Source organism: Trachypithecus francoisi, unplaced genomic scaffold (genome assembly GCF_009764315.1).
Source record: "Trachypithecus francoisi isolate TF-2019V2 unplaced genomic scaffold, Tfra_2.0 Lachesis_group16, whole genome shotgun sequence".
Lineage (NCBI taxonomy): Eukaryota > Metazoa > Chordata > Mammalia > Primates > Cercopithecidae > Trachypithecus > Trachypithecus francoisi.
Window position 1 is genome coordinate 71,540,367 of NW_022681461.1, and position 22,528 is coordinate 71,562,894.

At 51.2% G+C, this 22,528-nt stretch overlaps 1 protein-coding gene across 3 annotated transcripts in view; it reads left to right on the forward strand.

Moving 5' to 3' along the window:
* The first annotated feature begins 1,328 nt into the window (after positions 1-1,328).
* The window catches only part of AKNA (AT-hook transcription factor), a 70,740-nt gene continuing 49,540 nt past the window's right edge, over positions 1,329-22,528 (forward strand). Inside the window, exons 1-2 of one of the 3 annotated variants that reach the window (XM_033237694.1) lie at positions 1,329-1,403; positions 19,080-19,463. In XM_033237694.1, coding sequence (XP_033093585.1) covers positions 19,193-19,463 — 271 coding nt within the window. In that variant the 5' untranslated portion in view covers positions 1,329-1,403; positions 19,080-19,192. Of the gene's footprint in view, positions 1,404-1,844; positions 1,956-11,700; positions 11,918-19,079; positions 19,464-22,528 lie in introns of those variants that run through there. The other 2 variants (XM_033237695.1, XM_033237693.1) reach the window with 2 other exon arrangements.

Consider the following 22,528-nt stretch of genomic DNA (forward strand, 5'->3'; position numbering starts at 1 on the left):
TGCAACACTGACATTCCAGGGCCAGAGCCCAGAAGGATTAGCTAAAATGTTTGCGCCTGGCACAGAGCAGGCCCTTAGTGAGTAGAAGCTGCTGCTAAACTTGCTACCAAATACGTGTCTAGGGAGTAGCAGGCAACCTGGGGAACCGGCAAGTGCTTTCTACCAGGAGGAAAAACTCCAAAGCATTCAACTTTGGATGCAGCTGGAGGAGGGACCTTGGACAAGTCTCTTCTTGCATCAGGACTTATTAAGTCTCTTGTGTTAATAGGGTCAGTCAAGGTGCTGTTTAAATTAGTACCACTGATTTATTTCTTACGGGCCTGCCATTATTATTTATTTACTCTCAACAACCACATAAGGTGTGGGTATGAATCCCACTTGCCTGAGGCTCACTGGCAGCAGGTGGCAGAGCTGGGGCAATGAGCCCAGGTGAGTTGGACACCGTGCATCCTTCAAGGTGTGTGTGTGGTGGACAAGAGATGATGTCTGTGCTGCACTCACAGCGGGACCTTGGAAAACTTCTTGTCCGTCTTCGGGCTTGGTTTGCATGCTTGTCTGATGGGAGGTTGGAAGAGAATATACCCGGGGGGTGATAATACCTGCGTACCTCATAGGAGACAACTGAACAGCAGAAGAGTTTCCAACAGGTCTGGCCTATAATTAGTCATCGAGAAAACTTTATTATTACCGTTACTAAACAGTCCACTTCAGCCATGGAAGTTTGTAATTTCCTCCTCACTGTGGCTCTGTGCGATCTGTTTTTTCTTTTTTTTTTTTTAGATGGAGTCTCGCTCTGTCGCCCAGGCTGGAGTGCAGTGACGCAATCTTGGCTTACTGCAACCTCCGCCTCCCAAGTTCAAGCGATTCTCCTGCCTCAGCCTACCAAATAGCTGGGATTACAGATGTGCGCTACCACGCCCAGCTAATTTTTGTATTTTTAGTAGAGACTGGGAGTGGGGAGGCGCTCATCATGTTGGCCAGGCTGGTCTCTTCCTCACCTCAGGTGATCTGCCAGGCCTCCCAAAGTGCTGGGGATTACAGGTGTGAGCCACTCTGTGCGATCTTGCATAAATGCCTTACCCTCCGCAGACCGGGCCTCGATCTCCGGATCTGCGGTGGGGCTGATTGCAGCAGGGACACGCAGTCTCCCACGTCTGAGATTTTCATCCTGCAGCAGGGTTTGCGCTCCCCGTGCCCGAGTCTCTGGGGGCGGGTCGCGGCGGCCTCCTTTCGGTGATTGGTGCACTCCCCAAGGCCCCGCCCCCCCGGGGCCACCGCCCGCCGTCGCGGGCGGGCCTCCGGGATTATGCAAAGGAGCCGCCGCCCCGCCCCGCGCCCGGATTGGAGGCCTTTGTTTGCCGCTCAACTCCAGGAAACCACCCGCGCGCGGCGGCCGCCAGCAGGTGAGACGAGGGGAGGGGCTCGCGGGGCGTCCGGGGTGGTCCCTGCCCCTCGCTGGGACTCAGTTTCTCCGTCAGGAGAATGGGGAGGGAGAGTGGACAGCGCCGGTGGGCTCCGTTCCACTGGAACGGTGCTGCGTTCGGTCTTTTCCACGTGGGAACCCCACGCGCATGGGGAAGGAGACGCATCACCGCTCCAGGAATGGGAGGTAGCCCTGAACGGGCGATGTGGGTCCCAGTCCAAACCCTGCCGGTCGCGGGGTTCCGCGGCCTCCACCCTCCGGCCTCAGTCTCCACCTCCGCACAATGGGGGCGTTGGCTTTTTCTCTTTACAGCTGGGGCTGGTGGCAGGGAGGGGAGGGGTCCCGGGGGAGCTTGGGGCTGGGCCTTGGCGGGCCTCGGGCTGTGTTCGGGCTGGAGGCGTGGCCCGGGTTGCTGTGGTTACTGGGGAGGTGAGGTTTTTCTGTCTGGGATTTGTGTGAGATTCGTTCACCCAGCAACAATCGCCGCAGCCTGGCGGCCCTCGGAGCCGCGCGCCCTTCCCGGACGCCTAACGCAAGTTTCTTTTCCTCTTTTTGTCAGTGGGGGAAGGTAGAGCAAGGGCCAGGGTCGGGTAGGCAGCCTTCACAATGGTAGGAACTGAACGGGCTGCAAAAATAAGTCCAGTTCCCTCTTGGTACGCCTGCGGAGGAGAATGAGGTCCAGAGAGGGGGCGCGACTGGCCCAAGGGTGCACAGCAGGGAGGCGCAGAGCTGGGCTCTCCCCAGTGTGATGGGGCTGGCACAGGCAGAGTCAGAGTCTGCTTGCTGCGTGACCTTAGACGACACTTCCAAAGCTCCTTTCCCGGGCTTTTGTTGAAAGAAATGACAGATTGGAGTCCATCATTACCTATGTTTAAAAACCTGCTTCTGAGATTGTCGGAAGGGATAACAAACCTGGACTATGTTGGGGCAGAGAGAAGCTGAGACAGGCTGCAGTGAAAAGAGACATTGTTCCTGTCCTCTAGAACAGAAGAAGAAATGGGCTGGAACTGAAGCATGAAAGACTAAAGTTAGATAGATACAGGGACTTCCCAAAAGACTTCCAGGTGCCTCCTTGAAATTGGTGGGTTTTATTTGGGGGCTGTTTTGTTAGTAAAACAATGACTGCCCATCTGTTAGAGGCGGCCTAAGTCTGGTTTACTTACTAACGGGAGTGGAACCTATGGTGTTTTGGTACTCTGGGTTTATTCCTTGGGGCAGTCGTCTCACAGTTCTTCTGCAGGAGGGAGACGATGCCCACGTGAGGCGTTTGCCTCCTAAGGTCCAGCCGGTTTGCATTTAAAACATGTGATTGGGGCTGCTTCTTGCAAGGGGATTTCATCAGCTCCCACCATCCTGCAGACTCTGCCAGAGGCGCTGGGATCGGGGTTTCCAGAGAGACCGGGAATGGCCCCAGCTGCAGGGCGTCAGGCTGAGAGTGTGTTTGGAAACTGGTGCACAACATGGACACTTCAGTTTCCCCCCGTGGAGGCGTGGAGAAGGAAGAGTATTTTTAAAGCATTCACATCCCCAGTCGACTGCCTCATCCTTTTTATGTTTCCTCAGTCCTGGAAGGTGGGAATGATCTGGAGACCAGGAGTAAGAAGATCTGGGTTTAGATCCCCAGCCTGGCTTCAGTTCTGAGTGCCTCAGTTTTCCCTTCCATAAAATGAGGTTAGTAATGCCCACTTTACCACCATTTTTTTTTTTTTTTTTTTAAGACGGAGTCTAGCTCTGTCTCCAAGCTGGAGTTCAGTGGCGCGATCTCCGCTCACGGGAACCTCTGCCTCCTGGGTTCAAGCGATTCTCCTGCGTCAGCCTCCCAAGTAGCTGGGATTACGGGCATGTGCCACTACACCTGGCTAATTTTTGTATTTTTAGTAGAGACGGGGTTTCACCATGTTGGCCAAGATGGTCTGGATCTCCTGACCTCCTGATCTGCCCACCTCAGCCTCCCAAAGTGCTGGGATTACAGCCGTGAGCCACCGCGCCCGGCTACTTTACCACCATTTTAAGGCTCGAGTGAGGTGGCATCATAGAAAGCTTTTGCTCAGTCCACATTCTAAGTAAATGAGGAAACTAAGGCTCAAAGAAAGGAAGGAATAATGATAACAATAATACCATTGGTATTATTAGCTAATATTATAGCTAATATTTATTGAGTGCTACATTCTAGCCACTGTGCCAGGGGTTTTACTGCAACAAGTGAGGTTTGGGAGGGCAGGAGCTCTTATCTGTTTTGTCACCATTGTTATTCCCTAATGCCTACCTAGTACAGAGTGCTACATAGAGTAGATGCTCAAAACATTGTTGTTGGTCATCTAGATTATATCAGTTACATGATGTTGTTGAAGTGGGTGTTATTGTTGTCCCTCTTGTACAGAGAGAAAGCCTGAGGTTCAGAGACGTTAAGCCACTTGACAAGAGTCACACAGCTTCTCACTGGTGTTAGCGCATCCTTACTTTGGGGTGTGCAGGGTGTGCTGGTGTCAGCTCGGGAGAGCAGATTGTGTCCATCTCTTCCCAGTGCTTCATTCAGTGATATCAACAGCTTGAAATTGGCATGGCCAATTTCAGTAAGGGAATTTAACACCATCAAAATTAGTAACCACCACAAATCAGGGCTTTTTCTTACTGTTTTTTTTTTTAAGAGAGCTGCAGGTGAAGGATGTTGGGGTATGGAAGGCCAGCCTTGCTTCTGCTTGGCAGCCTGGATTTGGGGGCTTTTTGGCAGAGCCCAATGGAGCCAGGCCAGAAGGCCTGCCCCCGACTGCAGCTTTCCTGAAGTATGGGATTTGGGAAGAAAACCTTTATGGGATGGCTTTTGTAGTATACGGTGTGAGTTATGCAGTGCAGCAGCCCTTGACTTGCAAACAGGTGGGTTTGAGCCTGAATTCCAGGCCAAAATGTCTGGCCTTTAACCTGAAAGTGACAGGAGCCATGGATGGTCATTAAGCAGGGGAAAAACCTGACAGGATGGTGCCCTAAGAAGACTTATCGTTGTGCCAAAGGATTAGGGGGTAAGTCAGGGTGGGTGTAGGGAAGAGGCGCTGCAGTTGGCCAGGGGAACCAGGAGGAGGCTAACGGAAGCCCCTCATTTTCTGAGCATGTCCTGTGCACAAACATGTTATTTTGTTACTTTATACATGCATGCCTGAGGGAAGGAGAAGCCTCTTGTCTGTAGCTGAGGATATTAGAGAAGTTCTGAAATAAAACAGCAAAGGCTCATCTACCAGAGTTGACCCAGGCTTCCTGCCCCCGAAGTGTCACATTCTCACTCCCTCCTCCCTCCTGCACCCGAGCTTGCAGTTCCATCTTGGCTCTGGGCTATCTTGCCAAATGTCAGGCGAACTCCAGCTCCATTGCCAAGTGAGACCTTCTGTGCCCAGTGCCACTCCCATACCAACCCCTAGGTCCTTGCCAGCATTCTCCCCCCAAGTCCCCCCACCCCCCCAGCCAGCTCAGCTTATTCTGGGGAAGGAGCCTGGGATCAGGGCCAGAGTGGGATGTCCAGCTGTCAGTCTCCTCCAGGTCTTGGGACCACAGCCAAGGACCAGGACTGAGGAGGGGAGGTCTCGGGGTCTAGGAGGCACACTCAGTCCCCCACGAAGGATTCGTCTGGAGGATAATGCTTTATTTGTGGGTACAGACCCAACTGTGCCTTAATGTGCTGTGTGACTTTGGGCAAGTTGTGTAACCTCTCTGTGCCTTTCTTCATCTGTTAAATGCCTATTTATGAGGATCTAATCCAGCAACACATGCCATGCCTCCAAATGCAAAAAGTGGCTGAGGCTGGGCGCTGATTGCATCCTTTCCTTTTAGTGATTTTCACATGTTCCCACATGTTGCATAATGACTGTATTGCAGAAAACAACATATTGTATTAGAGTTTAAATAGAGGAGGAGAAGGTGTGGGGGTTACAGAATGTTATAGGATGTCACAGCTGTAAAGGGCCTCAAAGAGCCCAACCATACATTTCACCTTTCACAGGAGGGGAAACTGAGGACAGAGGTGCCCAAGGTCAGAAGGAAGCACCACACAGATGTGAGGTGGTATTCGTTTGTTTTGTTTTTAAGAATACTACATGTTCATTTCATTCTTATTTTTAAAGCAACTGTTATTTTTAGAAAATACCCAAAAGGAAAAATGGTAAACTTGCCTATCAAAAAAACTTGCCTATAATTCTACTACCTAGTAATAATTATTGTAAACTTTTTTTTTCTTTTTTATTGAGACAGAGTTTCACTCTCATCTCCCAGGCTGGAGTGTGGTGGCACAATCTTGGCTCACTTCAACCTCTGCCTCCCAGGTTCAGGCGATTCTCATGCCTCAGCCTCCCGAGTAGCTGGGATTACAGGTGCATGTCACCACACCCAGCTAATTTTTGTATTTTTAGTAGAGACGGGGTTTCGCCATGTTGGCCAGGCTGGTCTCGAACTCCTGACCTCAGGTGATCCCCCCCCCACCTTGGCCTCCCAAAGTGCTGGGATTACAGGCATGAGCCACGGCACATGGCCTGTTGTAAACATTTTAAAGCATGTCCTTCTCTTTCTTTCGCTTTCTCTCCCTTTTTTCCTATCTTGTCTCCTTCCTTTCCTCCTCCTCCTCTTCCTCCAAATTTTACTGTTTTAAATGGACTCAAACTAGATATATGTTATTTTATAACTGGCTTGTCCACTGAACATAACAAAATTTTTACATTATCTGATATTCTTCATTAGCATGACTGTTAACAGCTGCTTATTCCTTTGAGTGGAACTATCACAATTTCTTGCAATGGTCACCTGTTACTGGACACTGTGTTTCCAACTATTTTATCTATTGCAAGTTTCAGTTGCAAAGTGATTGAGGTTATACTGTATGGGGCCGGGCGCGGTGGCTCACGCCTGTAATCCCAGCACTTTGGGAGGCCGAGGCGGGCGGACACAAGGTCAGGAGATCGAGAGCATCCTGGCTAACACGGTGAAACCCTGTCTCTACTAAAAATACAAAAAAAAAAAAAAAAATTAGCCGGGCGTGGTGGCAGGGCCTGTAGTCCCAGCTACTCGACTGAGGCAGGAGAATGGCGTGGACCTGGGAGGTGGAGCTTGCAATGAGCCAAGATTGTGCCACTGCACTCCAGCCTGGGCAACAGAGCGAGACTCCATCTCAAAAAAAAAAAAATATATACACACACACTGTCCGGATTCAAACAGCTTGGTTCAAACCAGCTTCCTCACCTATAAAATAAAATGGGCATCATAATTTCTCCCTCTTTGGATTAGTATGATGATTGAATAATGAGATCTGAATCCATGGAAAGGCTTTTATAAGGTATTTGACACATAATAGGTGTTCAGTAAAGTTTTGCTGTTAGCAGTCCCTTCCTGGCACATGCACGTTTTTTTTGTTTGACTCTTTGAAAAGAGCATGAATTTGAATGTATGTATGTGTTTTCCTCAATATGGCCACACCCTCCTCATAACCCGTATCTCAGTTGGCTGAGAAGGGCCTGTTTGCTCTGCTCCTTAACTACTCAGAGTGGGGACAGAGTTTCTAGCTGGGTCAGTGAGCCCTGGAACTGGTTTAAGGGTTGCAAGGAATAGGGTTACAGGGAAATGTCAGCACCTCCCTCCACTTGGGAAAACTGCCTCTCCCTTTTTGTGTCCAAGACTCATCACTAGAGCTGGGGTTGATAATTGTGGAAACTGTGGATGAGGAAAATTAAACTCAGTCCTGCAGGGAGCAGGTCATAGGGCGTATCACGGAAAAGGCAAGGCCATTTATTTGTGAACAGTTACTCTGTGCCAGCTGGGCACTGGGGCCAAGAACTTCAGGCACATAGTCTCGTTGGTCATCCCAAGAACCCTGTAAAATAATTATGGGCCCATGTTACAGATGTGGAATCTGGGATTCAGAGAGGTTAAGCAGCTTGCCCAAGGCCACACAGCTTCCAAGGGAGAACATGGAGTTCTCTGTTTGCCCACAAAGCCCGTGTGCCTTAACACCTGTGCCCTACAGCCTCCTGTCAGCATGGCATTTCTGCCTGAGTGGGCAAATGGAATAAAAAATCCAGGAGGTTTAGTGTTAGAAGATAATCTCTGATAACCTCAGAGATAATCTCATTAAGCCCCAGGTTCCAAAGCTCAGAGAAAGGAAGGTGCTTGTTCCTGGTCACTCAGGCTGGAACTTCGGTCTCTACTTCCCTAGAAGTAGAGAATATTTCATCATTTCTTCTTGGTTCACTCCGGAAATCCTCACCTGCCTCCTCTCTCCCTCAGACTCCCTGTGGATTTTTTTTTTTTTTTTGACAGAGTCTTACTCTGTTGCCCAGGCTGGAACACAGTGACATGATCTTGGTTCACTGCAACCTCCACCTCCCAGGTTCAAGTGATTCTTGTGCCTCAGGCTCGTGGGAAGGGCTGGCAGGGTTCTGCAGACACAGCCACGCACATGCCTGTTGCTGGTAAAAGGATGAAAGTCATCAAGCCCTGGCAGTAGGAGTCAGAGGTTTTTTGTTGTTTTTGTTTTTGAGACAGAGTCTTGCTCTGTCGCCCAGGCTGGAGTGCAGTGGTGCAATCTCGACTCACTGCAACCTTTGCTTTCCAGGTTCAAGCAATTCTCTTGCCTCAGCCTCCCAAGTAGCTGGGATTACAGGCACCTGCCACCACGCCCAACTAATTTTTGTATTTTTAGTAGAGACAGGGTTTTCACCATGTTGCTCAGGCTCGTCTTGAGCTCCTGACCTCAGGTGATCCGCCCACCTCAGCCTCCCAAAGTGCTGGGATTACAGGTGTGAGCCACTGCGCCCAGCCAGGAGTCAGAGGTTTTTGTTGTTGTTTCTTTTCTGGGTGACCAGGAACTAATCTCTTCTCTTCTCTGGGCCTCAGTGTCCTCACCTATACAATGGAATAATCCTTTTCTTCCCACTTTGACGTTCTGTTCTTGAACATCTAGTGCTATAAAGAAGAAAGCATTTTGGGAAACCAAAAGGCTCTGTGTGGAACCAGGGCCTCACTATAAAATCGGAACATTGGCTTTGTGAATTGCAATTAGTTAGTAATAAGCTCCACTCTCGATTTTATTGTGCACAGGTATGAATTATCTCTGCGGGCTGCAATGCTGTGAGCACCAAGCTTAGTTATGAGAAGCCGGGTCTTTGTGTGTTTGAAACTCTACTGCAGCTCATCAGCTTTGTAACCTTGGGCAAGCTGCTTGGGCTCTAGGGGCCTCTGTTTACTCAGCTGTGAAATGGGTTTGTCACAGCAGCCTCATCGGGTTGTTATGAGGGCTATGAGTCAGGCTTGGGCAAGTAGCTAGGTCGGGTGGATCATCCAGGATATGTTTATTGTATTTCTGTTATATATCAGGTTCTGTGTGCTAGGTCCTGGGGATATGATGATGAGAGCCTCACAGAGCTCCCAGTTGAGTCAAGAGACAGATGTTAGTCAAATAATCACATACGAAATATAGTTCCAAATGGGGAGTCCCCAAGGAGGGCACGCTGGAGCTGAGATCTGGAGGTTGCCTAGAAGTTAACAGGGAAAAGAAGTGGGACTGGGTGAGGGGAGGAGCAGGGCACATCTGTCCCAGGAAGAGCAAGGAGGCCTGGGTGGCAGGAGCACGCTGACCAAGGGCAGAGAGGGTGGCAGGAGAGGAGGCTGGAGCAATGGCCAGCCTGTGGAGTTTCATCTTCTTTCTCAGAGCCATGGTAGCTAGCTGTGTGTCTGAAGCATGGAGGGGTCTTGTTTGGAAGCTTCTATCTTGGAAGATGGCATCGGTGCAGTGCGGGGAACAGATTAGTGGACCCTAGAGCTTTCCAGGTAAGGCCGATCCGGGGACTCACGTGGGGATGCAGAAACGGGGACAGATTCTGGTGAAATTTAGGAAATGAAATAACTGGGAGTTGATGATGGATTGGTTATGGGATGTAAGGGAAAGGGAAGCATCCAGGGTCACAGTTGATTCTCAGTACGTACCTGGGTGAAAGATGGGCCAAACTAAGGAGGGGTGGGTTTGGAGGGTGGCAATAGTAGGAGCTCAGTCTTGGACATGCCGCTTCGGTCTGCTAGAACTTGGCCTGTGGGTGGGGACAGTGATCCAAGAGGGGGCGGTACATGAGCAAAGGCAGGGAGGAGGGTTGGTCGTGCTTGGGGGTGCAAGGAGATGGAACAGACTGCACTGCAGGTGGTTCTCCTTGGTGTTAGGTGGCTGCCCCTAAGATGGGTTTGGGGTTATCCAGGGGCCACAGGCCATGCCCAGCAACGGCAGCCACCTGCCATTGATAGCAGTGCTGCCTGGGTTAATGACCAGGGAGGGAGGGTGAGTGAGTGACAGGGTGTCAGGGGAACCCGCCCCTCACACAATGGCACACATGGCCGCCAGGGCTGGTAGGGAGGGGCCTCATTAGGGTTTGGCTCTGCTCCATGTGGGGCTGGGGGCTGCAAGGAGAGCCCTGCCACCCAGATGTGGGTAAAAGGCAGGGAAGGGGATAGACGGGTGGGCGATTACTAGGATGAGGGCTCCTGGTTCTAGCCCTGGCTACGCTAGATATTCACCAACTGACCTTGGGAAAGTCCACTCATTCATTCATTCATTCATTCACAGGAATGCTTTCATCAGCCATAAACAGTGTGCCGGGCTACAGGAAAGGTATTAAGATCTAGCCTTTAGAGGAGACTGGAGACTTATACCTAAGTAGCAGCAATAGTTGTAGTAACAATAATAAAATAGCTCAACATATGACTGTGTTCTGGGTCCCCTGCTGTACCTTGGTAGGCATCTCCTCACTGAATCTTTACAGCAGCCCCTGTGGGGTGGCTACTCTTCCTATCCCTGTTTTATAGATGAAGAAACTGAGGCTTAGCGAGGTGAAGTTTCAAAAGTTAGAGCCAGCAAGAGATGAGGCTGGGATTTGAACCCAGGTCCACAGTGACTCTAAGATTTTTTTCTCTCCTACATGGCTGGTTCCCAAATCTGACTGCTTATCAGAATTACCTGGAGGGCTTTTTGGACAATACAGAGGCCTGATTTTTTTCCTTTTTCTTTTTCTTTTCTGACTCAGAGTCTCTGGGTCCTGGGTGGCGCCAGTGTTGGGAGCCTCTTGTGCTCCTGTGCCCCCTCTTCTGTGAAGATCCTGCCTCTCTCGCTTGACTCGCTCTGTCCTGGGCACACAGGGCTTGCTGTTCTCAGGGAAAGCCCACTGGCTCCCCCACCTTGGCCTTTCCACTTGCCCTCCCAGAACACTGCCCCAGCCTTCCTTGTGGCTTGCTCTTGCCCCCCTCTTCCTTCCAGTGCCTTGTTTGAATGTCACCTCCTCATAGAGACTTTCCTGACCATCCTATAACCCTTCTCCTCCAACCCATTACTCTTGGCCCCATGGGTTCTCTACCAGGACCAGTCACCTGGGACACTTAAAACCTCTGATGCCCAGAGACCGACTCTGTTGGCCCGGGGCGAGTCCCAGGCTTCAGTGCCACCTGGCCCGGGACACGGATCATCACTCGGTCTCGTTGTTCACAGCTCTCTCCTTGAAATTATACATGTGCTTGCTTATTGTCCATGTCTCTGCTAGAGTAGAGAGCAGGGGACTGGCCTGTCTGGGGCCCTGCCATATTCCTAGCACCTTTAAAAGGACCCGCCACACAGTAGGAGCTCAGTGAGTACCTATGAATGAAGGAATGGGAGGCTGGGGCTTGAGAAAAGACAGCTTGACTGACCATCAGGATCGATCTGTTCCCAATATCTGGTGAACGCTTGGAGGGTTCTTATAACAGGGAAAGTTTACCTGATCTGCCAGTTTCACACCTCCATGCTGCCCAGAACATCCCACTCTGGCTGCAGGACCACCTCGGGGTAAGGACAGTGGGTTGAGATGGCAGGAATCACCAAGGCCTCCCTGAGATTCAGGTTGCACATTGCTAGAGTCAGAGCTGGAAGGGCAGGAGTAGTGTTGAGTCTGAGCTCTCACCATGCAGATGGGCCCTGAGGCCTAGTGACGGAAGGAACCTCGGCTAAAGTCAGGCCATGGTTGAAGAGGGCCTAGGAGGTAGGAGCTACAGCATGCTGTGTGACCTTGGCCAAGCCTCTGACCTTCTCTGTGCTTTAGTCTCCCCATCTGTACCTGCAGGGCCTGGGCTGAGATGATCCCAAGCCCAGGACGTCAGGAGTTCGTTCTCTGAGTCCTTTCCTGGGCAGCGCAGACTGCAGAGGGCTTGCAAGGGGTTAAGCTCCTCCGGCTCTTGCTCTGCACGCAGACAAACCCCCTCCTTCTGACAAACACTTGTAGGAAATCAGGCTGGGCGCTTCCTGCCGAGGCGAGGCGGCCTCAGCTGCGGCAGGGGCGGGGAGAGGTGGGGAGCGATGCTGGTCTGTGAGCAGCAGCTTGGGCTGGCAGAACGGCCTGGAGGCGGGCCAGGGCGCAATGGAGACAGGGGGCTCCCTGGGTTTGGAACAAAGACTTCACAGACAGGTCCCCTGAAACTGGGTCGGCAGGACGGTGGTGGAGCCCGAGAGAGGTAAGAGATCGGAACGGAGGAGGGCCCAGGAGGCCGCCTTCCTTCTGGACGGGCCAGTCACAGACTCTCTGGGACAGTCCAGGCAGCCGGACCAGCCCAGCCAGGAAGTTGCAGCTGCTTGGAGCTGCACCACTTTTCTCTTGGCTCAGGGGAGCCCGGCCTCCAGGGCAAGGGTGGTTTTAAGGAGGATTTCGTCAAGCCTTAGGATGCTAGATTCCAGTCCCAGCTCTGATTCTGATCTCTTGTGAACTTGGACAGGCGAGTCCATCTCTGTGCCTGGGATGTCCTTGTCTGCACCTGGAGAGTTAGTGTCCTTGGTTGCTAAGGGGTCTCAGAGACGATGCAGGGATGGGGAGCAGGCCAGGAGGCAGTGATGGCATAGGGGGGTGGTCCCCATCAAAGGAGTGGCCTCTTATGCCAGCTGTGTAAGGGCAACAAGAGGAACCAAGAACTGTCCGAAGACCAGCAGACCCAGCTCAGCTCTTGAGGATGGCAAGACCAGAGCTGTCAACAGCCAGGGCACCATTTCTCTTTCTCCTCGGCCTGTGCTGCTGGAGCGGGCTGGGGGCAGGGAGAGGACACACAGAGGGGGAGTGGCTGGTGCTTCCTTGTGGGACTAGTGTCCGTCCACACAGCTGGTGGGAAGCCCTTTTTTTTTTTTTTTTTTTGAGACGGAGTCTCGCTCTGTCGCCCAGGCTGGAGTCCAGTGGCCGGATCTCAGCTCACTGCAAGCTCTGCCTCCCGGGTTTATGCCATTCTCCTGCCTCAGCCTCCCGAGTAGCTGGGAGTACAGGCGCCCGCCACCTCGCCCGGCTAGTTTTTGTATTTTTTAGTAGAGATGGGGTTTCACCATGTTAGCCAGGATGGTCTCGATCTCCTGACCTCGTGATCCGCCCGTCTCGGCCTCCCAAAGTGCTGGGATTACAGGCTTGAGCCACCGCACCCGGCCGGGAAGCCCTTGAGAACAGCAGGTCTGTGCCCTGCCAACCGGTGGGTGGGGGGATGGTTAAGCCCAACAACACAGCCTTTTTGGAAGGTCTGGTTACTGATTTGGGGGGGTCTTCCTTCCCCATCTCCCTGACACATCTTACAGCCTTGGTTTCAGAGTTGCGCACCCCAGCTTTGAATCCTCTGCACTTCCTGGCTGTGAGGTCTTCTGAGAGCCTGCCACACCTCTGTGCCTCAGTTTCCTCATCTGGGAGGTGTGGGGGTAGAAGCACGGGGGCACCCTGGACAGCCCTGGCTGGATGGGAAGGGGCTGCAGAGGGCAGAGGGAGGCAGTGCGGGCTGCGTGGCTGGGCTGGCAAAGGAGAACCTGGGAGTCTGGGCAGTTCTGAGGGATTGAGCCATAAAGGGAAGGGTCCCTGGCTGTGGAATGACTGAGCAGGCGGAGAAGCCCTGTGTGGGTGGTGGGGAAGAGGAGACCATCCCACCCAGGAACTGAAGATAGACACCTCGGGGGTCTATTAGACCCCTGAGAGAGCAGGGGCAGTGGTGGCTTGTGAGTAAGAAGATGTACAGAAGGAGGGTGCAGTGGCTGCTACTTCCTTGTGGGGCCAGTTTCTCCAGGGATGGTGGGGACCCTGAACTCCATAGCCCTCCCCAGCTCACACGGCTGGAGTCTTCACCAAACCCCACTCACTGCCTTTTAGGAGCAGCCCTGCTGCCCTAACGAAGGCTGGCTGGAACAACTCTACCTTTACCTGGCATTCAGGCACCCCGTCCATAGCTCTGTTTCAAAGTCAGGCCATACTTTCAGACCTCCGTGCCTTTGCCTATGCTGTTCCCTCTGCCTGGAATGCCCTCCCCAATCTTCTACCCGAAATCCTCACTGTTCCTCAAGCCCACCTTAAAGCTTCCTTTGGTAACGCTTCTGTATTGTACTACCCCCCACTGTTTAAAATTTTGGAATGCTTTTACTCTTTTCTACATTCTTTGCATCTTATGTAGTCCCTGGTATATAGTAGGAAGTCGTAGGGCTTTTTTAAAAAGTTAATTTGCACCCACGGGGTGCTCGGTATGTATCTTTGTACTTTGAAATGTGATCTCAGGGAGGAAGAGAGAGGTTAACAGTTCTGAGGCTATTGCCCTCAGGAGCTGAGTCAACTAGGGACTTCAAATTCAAAGCTCTTTGAGTCTCATCCCCTGCCTCCCAACCCACCCTAGCAGGGTGATATCCCCTTGCAGTAGCAAGAGCAGGTGGTACTTTCTCTATTTTACGGTGAGGAAAATGCAAGCCCAGCTATACACAGTGAGTAACAGCAGCCAGGAGTAGCACCCATCTCCTGATGCCCAGCCTGCTTCTCTACCACAGCATCATCCCAGCCTGAAGTTGGCAGGTAGTTGGCACTAATGTGTGTTTGTTGACTGACTAGCTGAATGGCCATTTCTGGGGCTTTGTGGTGCGAAGGGCCATGGCTCACATGGAAGACAGAGGCCTTGCTCAGGAAAGGCTCACTGGTTTAGGCGCCTGGGGGCAAGTGAAACTCTAGCCAGTCACTGCAGCTGCCTCTGACCTGGTTACAGTGAGATTTCTGCCATGACTGAGTCATCCCAGAAGACAGGATGTTCCTCTTTGTGCACCCAGAGGCCTCTGTGATTGGGCAGGCTGCTCTGTGGCAGAGCTAGAAAAAAAAAGCCCTTCAAAAAGTCCAAAAACCACATGCCTCCCCCAGCCCCTTCCTCAGCAGAGGCTTCAGAACCAGAAAAGCAACAGCTAAACTGTAGCCCCTCCTCCACCTGCCATAACAGCGGAAGCGAGGAGGCCTAGTGAACTTCAAAGGGCAGGCCCTGCCTGAGGCCCTGGTTTAAAATGCAGATTCCTGGGCCCTATCCCAGGGCCACTGAGTCAGGCTCTCTGCAGGTTGTTTCAGGAAACTGCCTGCTTAGATGATTCTTAAGCACACTGAAGCTTAAGATCCCTGGCAGGGATTTCCAAGAAGGGTACAGGCCCTGCAGAAGGTATGAGAAGCAAGAATTAGAGCTTCTATTTAAAATATAGTTGACCAGCTGGGTGGGTGGCTCATGCCTGTAATCCCAGGACATAGGGAGGCTGAGGCAGGAGGATCACTGAAACCCAGGAGTTCAAAACCAGCCTGGGCAACATGGCAAAACCCCATCTCTACAAAAAAAATTTAAAAATTAGCCAGGCATGGTGGTACGTATCTGTGGTCTTAGCTACTCAGGAGGCTGAGGTGGGAGGATCGATTGAGCCCAGGAGGTCAAGGCTGCAGTGAGCTCTGATCGCCACTGTACTCCAGCCTGGGTAACAGTGAGATCCTGTCTCAATAAAATAAAATACAGTTGATCCTTGAACAACACAGGGGTTAGGAGTGCCTCATGCAGTCAAAAATCTGCTTATAACTTTGAACTCCCCCAAAACTTTATCAATAGCCTCCTGTTGACTAGAAGCTTTGCCGATAACATAAACAGTTGATTAATGCATATTTTCTGCGTTATATGTATTACGTATTGTTTTGTTACAATAAAGTAAGCCGGAGAAAAGAAAATGCTATTAAGAAAATCATAAGGAAGAGAAAATCTACTTACTTTCATTAAGTGGAAATGGATCATCACAAAGGCCTTCATCCTGTCATCTTCACATTGAGGAGGAGGAATCAAGAGGGGGGATTGATCTACTTTACTGTCTTAGGGGTGGCAGAGGCAGAAGAAAATTCACATACAAGTAGAGTTCAAACTGTGCAGTTCAAACTGTGTCATTAAGGGTCACCTGTGTTTATTTTCTTTTTCTTTTGTATTTTTATTTATTTATTTCGAGACGGAGTTTCGCTCTTGTTGCCCAGGCTGGAGTGCAATGGCACGATCTCGGCTCACCGCAACCTCCGCCTCCCAGGTTCAAGCAGTTCTCCTGCCTCAGCCTGCCGAGTAGCTGGGATTGCAGGCATGCACCACCACGACCGGCTAATTTTGTATTTTTAATAGAGACGGAATTTCTCCATGTTAAGGCTGGTCTTGAGCTCCTGACCTCCAGGTGATCTGCCCGCCTCGGCCTCCCAAAGTGCTGGGATTACAGGCGTGAGCCACGGCGCCCGGCCTCCTTTTTATTTTTAGTAGAGATGGGCTTTTGCCATGTTGCCCAAGCTGGTCTTGAACTCCTGAGCTCAAGTGATCTGTCCACCTCGGCCTCCCAAAGTGCTGGGATTACAGGCGTGAGCCACTGCGCCCGGCCTCCTTTTTATTTTTAGTAGAGATGGGCTTTTGCCATGTTACCCAAGCTGGTCTTGAACTCCTGAGCTCAAGTGATCTATCCACCTCGGCCTCCCAAAGTGCTGGGATTACAGGTGTGAGCCACTGTGCCTGGCCAATTTTCAATTGCATCTTTTTAGAAAATCACTTTTGAAAGTATTCTTTCTAATACATGTAATATATTAGCATGACGTGTTCGAGCACATTTATTTTTACGGATGGGTTGTGTGATTAAAAACATATTGGGGGCCACTAGGCCGAAACTGACAGTTGCAGATCTTGCTCTGGCAGGAAGTAGCCGGGTGATCTTAGCCAAGTTCTACCCTCATGTTTGTAGGGAGGGCAGATTGAGAACTTAAAAGTAAAGCTTCTAGCCAGGCTGGCGCCGAGTGGGTTCTTCACATGTGGCGGGGACTGTGGGGCTGGAGGATAACATACAGGGTGATCTGGAGGAAATTGTGGGGCTCTGCATTTGGGGGTAGAGAGGAAGACTGGGCGGGGACAGAGGATAGAAGCCCCGAACACCCATCCACAGAGCAGGAGCCGCAGCCAGGGAGGGAAGAATGGTATTCCCTGTCCCTCCCTCCTCCAGCCCTTGAGAAGTCAGCCTTTCCCGGGCTGCACTGTTCCCTGGGGAACTTTGTGTCCAAAAATAGTTGCCTGCTGACTTTTCTCAGCCACACAAATCAAGCAGGATCCAAGTGCTCACGAGGATAAAGGGACAAACACAGACCTTCTGTCCTGGGAGGCCTGGAGTCATACTCCCTTCGACACAGCATGCAGGGGAGAAAGCCCAGACTCTGGGCCAGGAGGCTGACTTTCGCCCCTGCCTAGTCCTGACCCATGTGTGGCTTTGGGTAAGGCCTCTCCCCCTCTCTGGACCCCAGTTTCCCCATCTGTGGAAGAAGGCCTTTGTGTGAACCGCCCTGGGGGCCGCTGTGCTGATGGGCAGCGGTTCTCTGAACCCTCCATGGCAGGGAGCTCCCTGGGGGACCGTGCCCACTCCGGGTCAGCTTTGCTCTTCCTGGACCTGGCTCAGTGCTGGCATAGAGGAAGCGCTTAGGGAAATAGCAGGAGCGTGGGAAGGAAGAGGCAAAAGGAGATGAGAGGGAGAAGGAAAGAGGGAAAGGAGAGGGTCGAGGGAAGGCAGCGGAGGAGCCCTTCTCTGGCTACCCTGTTCCTGCAGCAGCCGCCTGACAGGTCCCTGTGTGGCCAGCCTCCCTGGTTCATTCTTCCAGAGCAGCCCAAGGGGAACTTTTAAACCACACCTCTGATGGGTTTTCCCTCTGTTCAATACCCCAGCCTCGTCGAAAACCACTCCCAGGTCCAGGAAAGCCCCGGTAGGCTTGCTCCCCGCCCCCAGGTTGCCTCACTAGGAAGGCTTTTTATTTAAATTGAGGTGAAATTCACATAACATAAAACTAACCATTTTTAGATGAATAGTTCAGTGACATTTAGTATATTCACAGTGTTGTGTAACTGCCACCTCCATCTAGTTGCAAAGCATTTTTCTCACTTCCGAAGGAAATCCCATACCCAACAAGCAGTGCCCACTCTCCTCTCCCCCAGCCCCTGGCAAATACCAGTCTGCTTTCACTCTCCAAGGAGTTACCTTGCCTGGATATTTCCTATCCATAGAATCACACTATATGTGGTCTTTGTGTCTGGCATCTCTCACTTAGCATAATGTTTCTGAGGTTCATCTATACTGTAGCATGTGCTGGGACTTCATGCCTTTTCGTTTGAGCACCTGTTTTCAATTATGTTGGTTAGCAGAATGCTACCTTTTTTTTTTTTTTTCCTTTTGAGACAGGGTCTCACTTTGTTGCCCAGGCTGGAGTGCAGTGGCACTGTCATGGCTCACTGCAGCCTCAACCTCCCGGGCTCAAGTGATCCTCCCACCTCAGCCTCTCGAGTAGCTGTGACTACAGGTGTGCACAATCACACCTGGCTAATTTTTTGTAGAGACGAGGTTTTGCCATGTTGCCCAGGCTGGTCTCGAACTCCTAGACTCAAGTGATCCGCTCACCTCAGCCTCCCAAAGTGCTGGAATTGTAGGCGTGAGCCATCATACCTGGCCTGGAATGCTTTTCTCATCATCCTCCCCCACCTCTCAATCTGAATTCTTACCCAAGTGAGGTCAGAGAAGATTCTAAGAGGAACTAGCTTCTAACCTGGGATCCCCAGACTACCCTGCCCATGTCAGGGCAGCCCCCCTGCCTCCTCTGGCACATCTCACCTGGATTTGTAGTTGCCTGGTGATCGTCTGCTTCCTCCTGGGCCGTCGGTTCTCCGGTGAGCGGGGCCTGTGCCCCATGCCCACACGAAGAGCCAGTACTCAGTAACACTAGCTAGGATGCATTCAACACCTGTTGATCGGTACACTGGCTGCTGGGCTCCTCATCGTGTGTCTCATCTAGTTTATAAAACCTTGGAGGGGGCCGGACATGGTGGCTCACACCTGTAATCCCAGCACTTTAGGAGGCCGAGGCGGGTGCATCACGAGGTCAGGAGTTCGAGACCAGCCTGGCCCATATGGTGAAACTAAAAAATACAAAAATTAGCTGGGTGTGGTGGCAGACGCTTGTAGTCCCAGCTACTCAGGAGGCTGAGGCAGGAGAATCACTTGAGCCTGGGAGACGAAGGTTGTAGTGAGCTAAGATAGTGCCAATGCACTCCAGCCTGGGCAACAAAGTGAGACTCTGTCTCTAAAAAAAAAAAAAAAAAAAAAAACAGACAAAAAAACAACCCTGGAGGGAGAAAGGAATTATTATCCCAGCTTTATTGATGAAGAAAATGAAGGCAGAGTGACTTGCCCAAGGTCACACAGCTTTGGGAGGACGTAGCCGGGAGTTGAACCGGGGCTAATTCCAGAGTTCCTGCTGGTAACTTCTTGTTCCAAATAAAAGAGGGAATCAGGAGAATTAATGATATTTCTTGAATGTGTTCCTGACAGGGCACAGGCAGGATGGCCGATGCCGACAGGAGCCAGCGGTGACTCTGGGGCCCCTGGCAGCAGCTCTGTCTCCTGAAGATGAAGTGGCCCAGGTGAAGCTCAGGCCAGCCCTGATGGCCAGCTCGGAGACTGAGATCCGCTGGGTTGAGCCTGACCTGGGGAAGGGCCCCCGGCGGCGGCACTGGGCCTGGGCTGAGGACAAGAGGGATGTGGATAGTAGTTCACAAAGCTGGGGAGAAGAGGGACTCTTTCCCAGTGCCACCAGCCCTGAGCTCCTGGAGGACTTCCGCCTGGCGCAGCAGCACCTGCCGCCCCTGGAGTGGGACCCGCATCTGCAGCCCGATGGGCGTCAGGATTGTGAGTCAGGAGAGACTTCAGGAGAAGGTGAGACTGACACCCTCCCCCTACAGTGGTGTCCCGTCCCCCACATCACATGTTCTAGCAGGGGGAAGGGAGTGGAGGTTGCTTCAACATTTTCAATTACATTCTACAAAGTCTATAATTTAAAAATTTAAAAAATTTAAATTGTATAAGTAATACCATTCATTGCAGAACAACCAGAAAATATAAGGCACAAAATTAAGTAAAATTTAAAATTACTCATTGTCCCACTCCATCCCCAGATAACCACTGTTTTCCATATGTGTAGTTATGCAAATGTAATGTGAATAGGGAACAGTATTCTACATACTTCGTTATAACCTGCTTTTTGGTTAACTTAATAGATATGAACATTTTCCTAGTTCATCAAATCCTCTCCCACAAGTCATTCCTAGACTTCCATGGATATTCCGTGGTTAATCGGCCAGTATCCTACTGCTGGGCATTTTAGTCGTTTCTAGATTTTGCTGTTATAAATAATGCAGTGATGAATGTCATTAATATATCTTTGCACACTTGATTTGCTCATATCTCTGGTAATTTGGATTACTTAGTCTTGGGGTCGTGTCCAATTTTTATTTTATTTTATGTATTTATTTATTTATTGAAGCAGGGTCTTGCTCTGTTGTCCAGGCTGGAGTGCAGTGGCATGATCATGGCTCACTGCAGCGTCGACCTTTCGGGCTCAATCAATCCTCAGAACTCAGCCTCCCGAGGAGCTGGGACTACAGGTGCATGCCACCACACCCAGCTAATTTTTGTATTTTTTGTAGAGACAGGGTCTCACAGTGTTGGCCAGGCTGGTCTCAAACTCCTGGCCTGAAGCGAGCCTCTCACCTTGGCCTCCCAAAATGCTGGGATTACAGATGGGAGCCGTCATGCCTGGGTATTTTTAAGGTTTTTTAAAATTCCAATTAGCAATGGGAATGTTGGCATTTCTTGTTTTCTACAATAACTATGTTCTGATTGCATCCAGACCAACTTAGACTAAATTCCTCGCTTTGCTTAGCAAGTTCCTTCTGCCTGAGTCTTGCTTTTTCCATCTATAAAATGAGAGGAATCATATCGTAGAGAATAGTAAGAGCTGGATACGTGGTAGTGATTGCGCTTAGATTATGAGCGAGATGCCCCTGTTTTAGGGTCCTGTGACTCCTGCAGTCTGTTGCGGTTGGTAGAGAAGCCTCCTCTGGTAGCAGATTGTGCCATTACTCAAAGTTTCACACACCTGATCTGCTCAAAGTGAGCACTGCCCACTGCTGCCCACTGAGGAGCCATTTCTGAGCACTCTTTCCAGCAAGGGATGGTAACTGAGATGCACTGGGTGGACAGGGCAGAGGCCTCTCTTCCTGGGGTCACATGGTAACCCCCTGCTATGATGTAATAGCTGCTACCCTGTCCTGTGCCTTTACTATGTGCCAGGCACAGGGCTGGGCAGGGTCTGGCCCTCTCTTGTTCCCTCCTCACCACCCTCTGTCAGGTAGGAGGAACTAGCCTCACGTTTGACTGTGGATTGCCAGAGAGGTCAGCGGCTTGCCCGTGGCCCCAGTGAGGGGTCACAGGAGCCAGGATTGAACCCAGGGCTCCCTAGCTCCAAAGCCCAGGCCCCTTCACCCCTAGTGTGTGACCCCTAGTGGTGGAAGCAGACTCACCTGCATGACTAGGGCCTGGGTCCTAGGTCCAGGGAACCACTGGGTGATCTTTGGCAACTTATGTAACCTCCCTGGGTTTCAAGTATGTTGCTGTAAGCAAGAGTAACTTGCCAAAGGAGATGTTAAGTGGTTAAGAGATGTAGAGGCGTCAAGGGTAGGGGAAAGAGCATGGGGGAGTAGAGAGTGAGACAAAGGTGCATCTGCCTGAACAGAGAGTCTATGCCTGGTGGTACCCAAACTGTGTCTCATGAAACTTTGGACCTATCCCAGAAGTCAACACGGGACGGGGTCTAGAGCAGAGTGGGTGCTCCGTAAACAATGACTGTATGGATGGTGGTTAGGTGCATGGATGAGTGGACGGGTGGGTGATAGATGGGTGAATGGGTGGGTAGATGGATGGATGTTGGGAGGAAGCATAGTGGGATAGATGGCTGGGTGGGTGGATGGATACATATGTATTGAGTACTCACTATGTAATAATTACAGTAACTGTCTACTTCCTGGGAGCTTTATATACCTTATCTTCCTCCCTCCTTCCTTCCTTCCTTCCTTCCCTCCCTTCCTCGCTCGCCTTCCTTTTCTCCTTCCTTCTGTTCGGTCAACAAATAGTGTCAGGTACCAGCACTGCAAATCCAATCATGAACAAAACAGAGAGCATCCTTGGCTTCATAGAGCTTGCAGTGTAGGGGGCGAGACACACATCAGTGAAACAACCACACAAATAAATGGAAAGCAGCTGCTATGATAAGTGTTACAAAGTAGAGGGAACCAGTCCTATGAGGGCCTGTAAAAGGAAGAACTTGACCTAGTCAGGGAGATCTAAGTCTTCCTTGAGGAGGCAGAGGTTGAGCGACAGAGGAGGCAGAGGTTGAGCCTGATGGACAGATAGGAGTTAACTAGGCCAAGGAGGAGAGAGAATCCCCCAGCAGAGGGATGCGTACATGCGTAGCCCCCATGGTGGGAGGAGCGTGGTGTGCACATAGCAGGAACAGGGGGAGCCTGAGGGGCCTTGGAGAGAGATGGAGCGGGAGAGCTAATGGGGCCGGGGTGGCAGTGACCTTAGGACCATAGTGAAGGTTCTGCTTTTCTTCCACAGGAAGACATGGATGAGTTTTCAGATGGAGGATATGGGTGAGGACGGAGGAGATGGTTAGGTGGCTACTGGCTGCAGTTAGCCAGACAAGAGAGGATGGGACGCGAGCCAAGGTAGTGGTGGTAGACTTCAGGGTGATAGATGAGTTTGCGATTTTTATAGGAGGTAATGGGGCAGGACCAGGTGACAGATTGGATTCAGGGGGGTAGAAGGAGAGAGATGGCAAAGACGCCTCCCAGGCTTCTGGCCTGTGCGCCTGGAGGGGATGGTGTTGCCATCTGCTGAGATGGGAGACACTGGAGGGACCGGGTTTAGGTTTGAGTTTG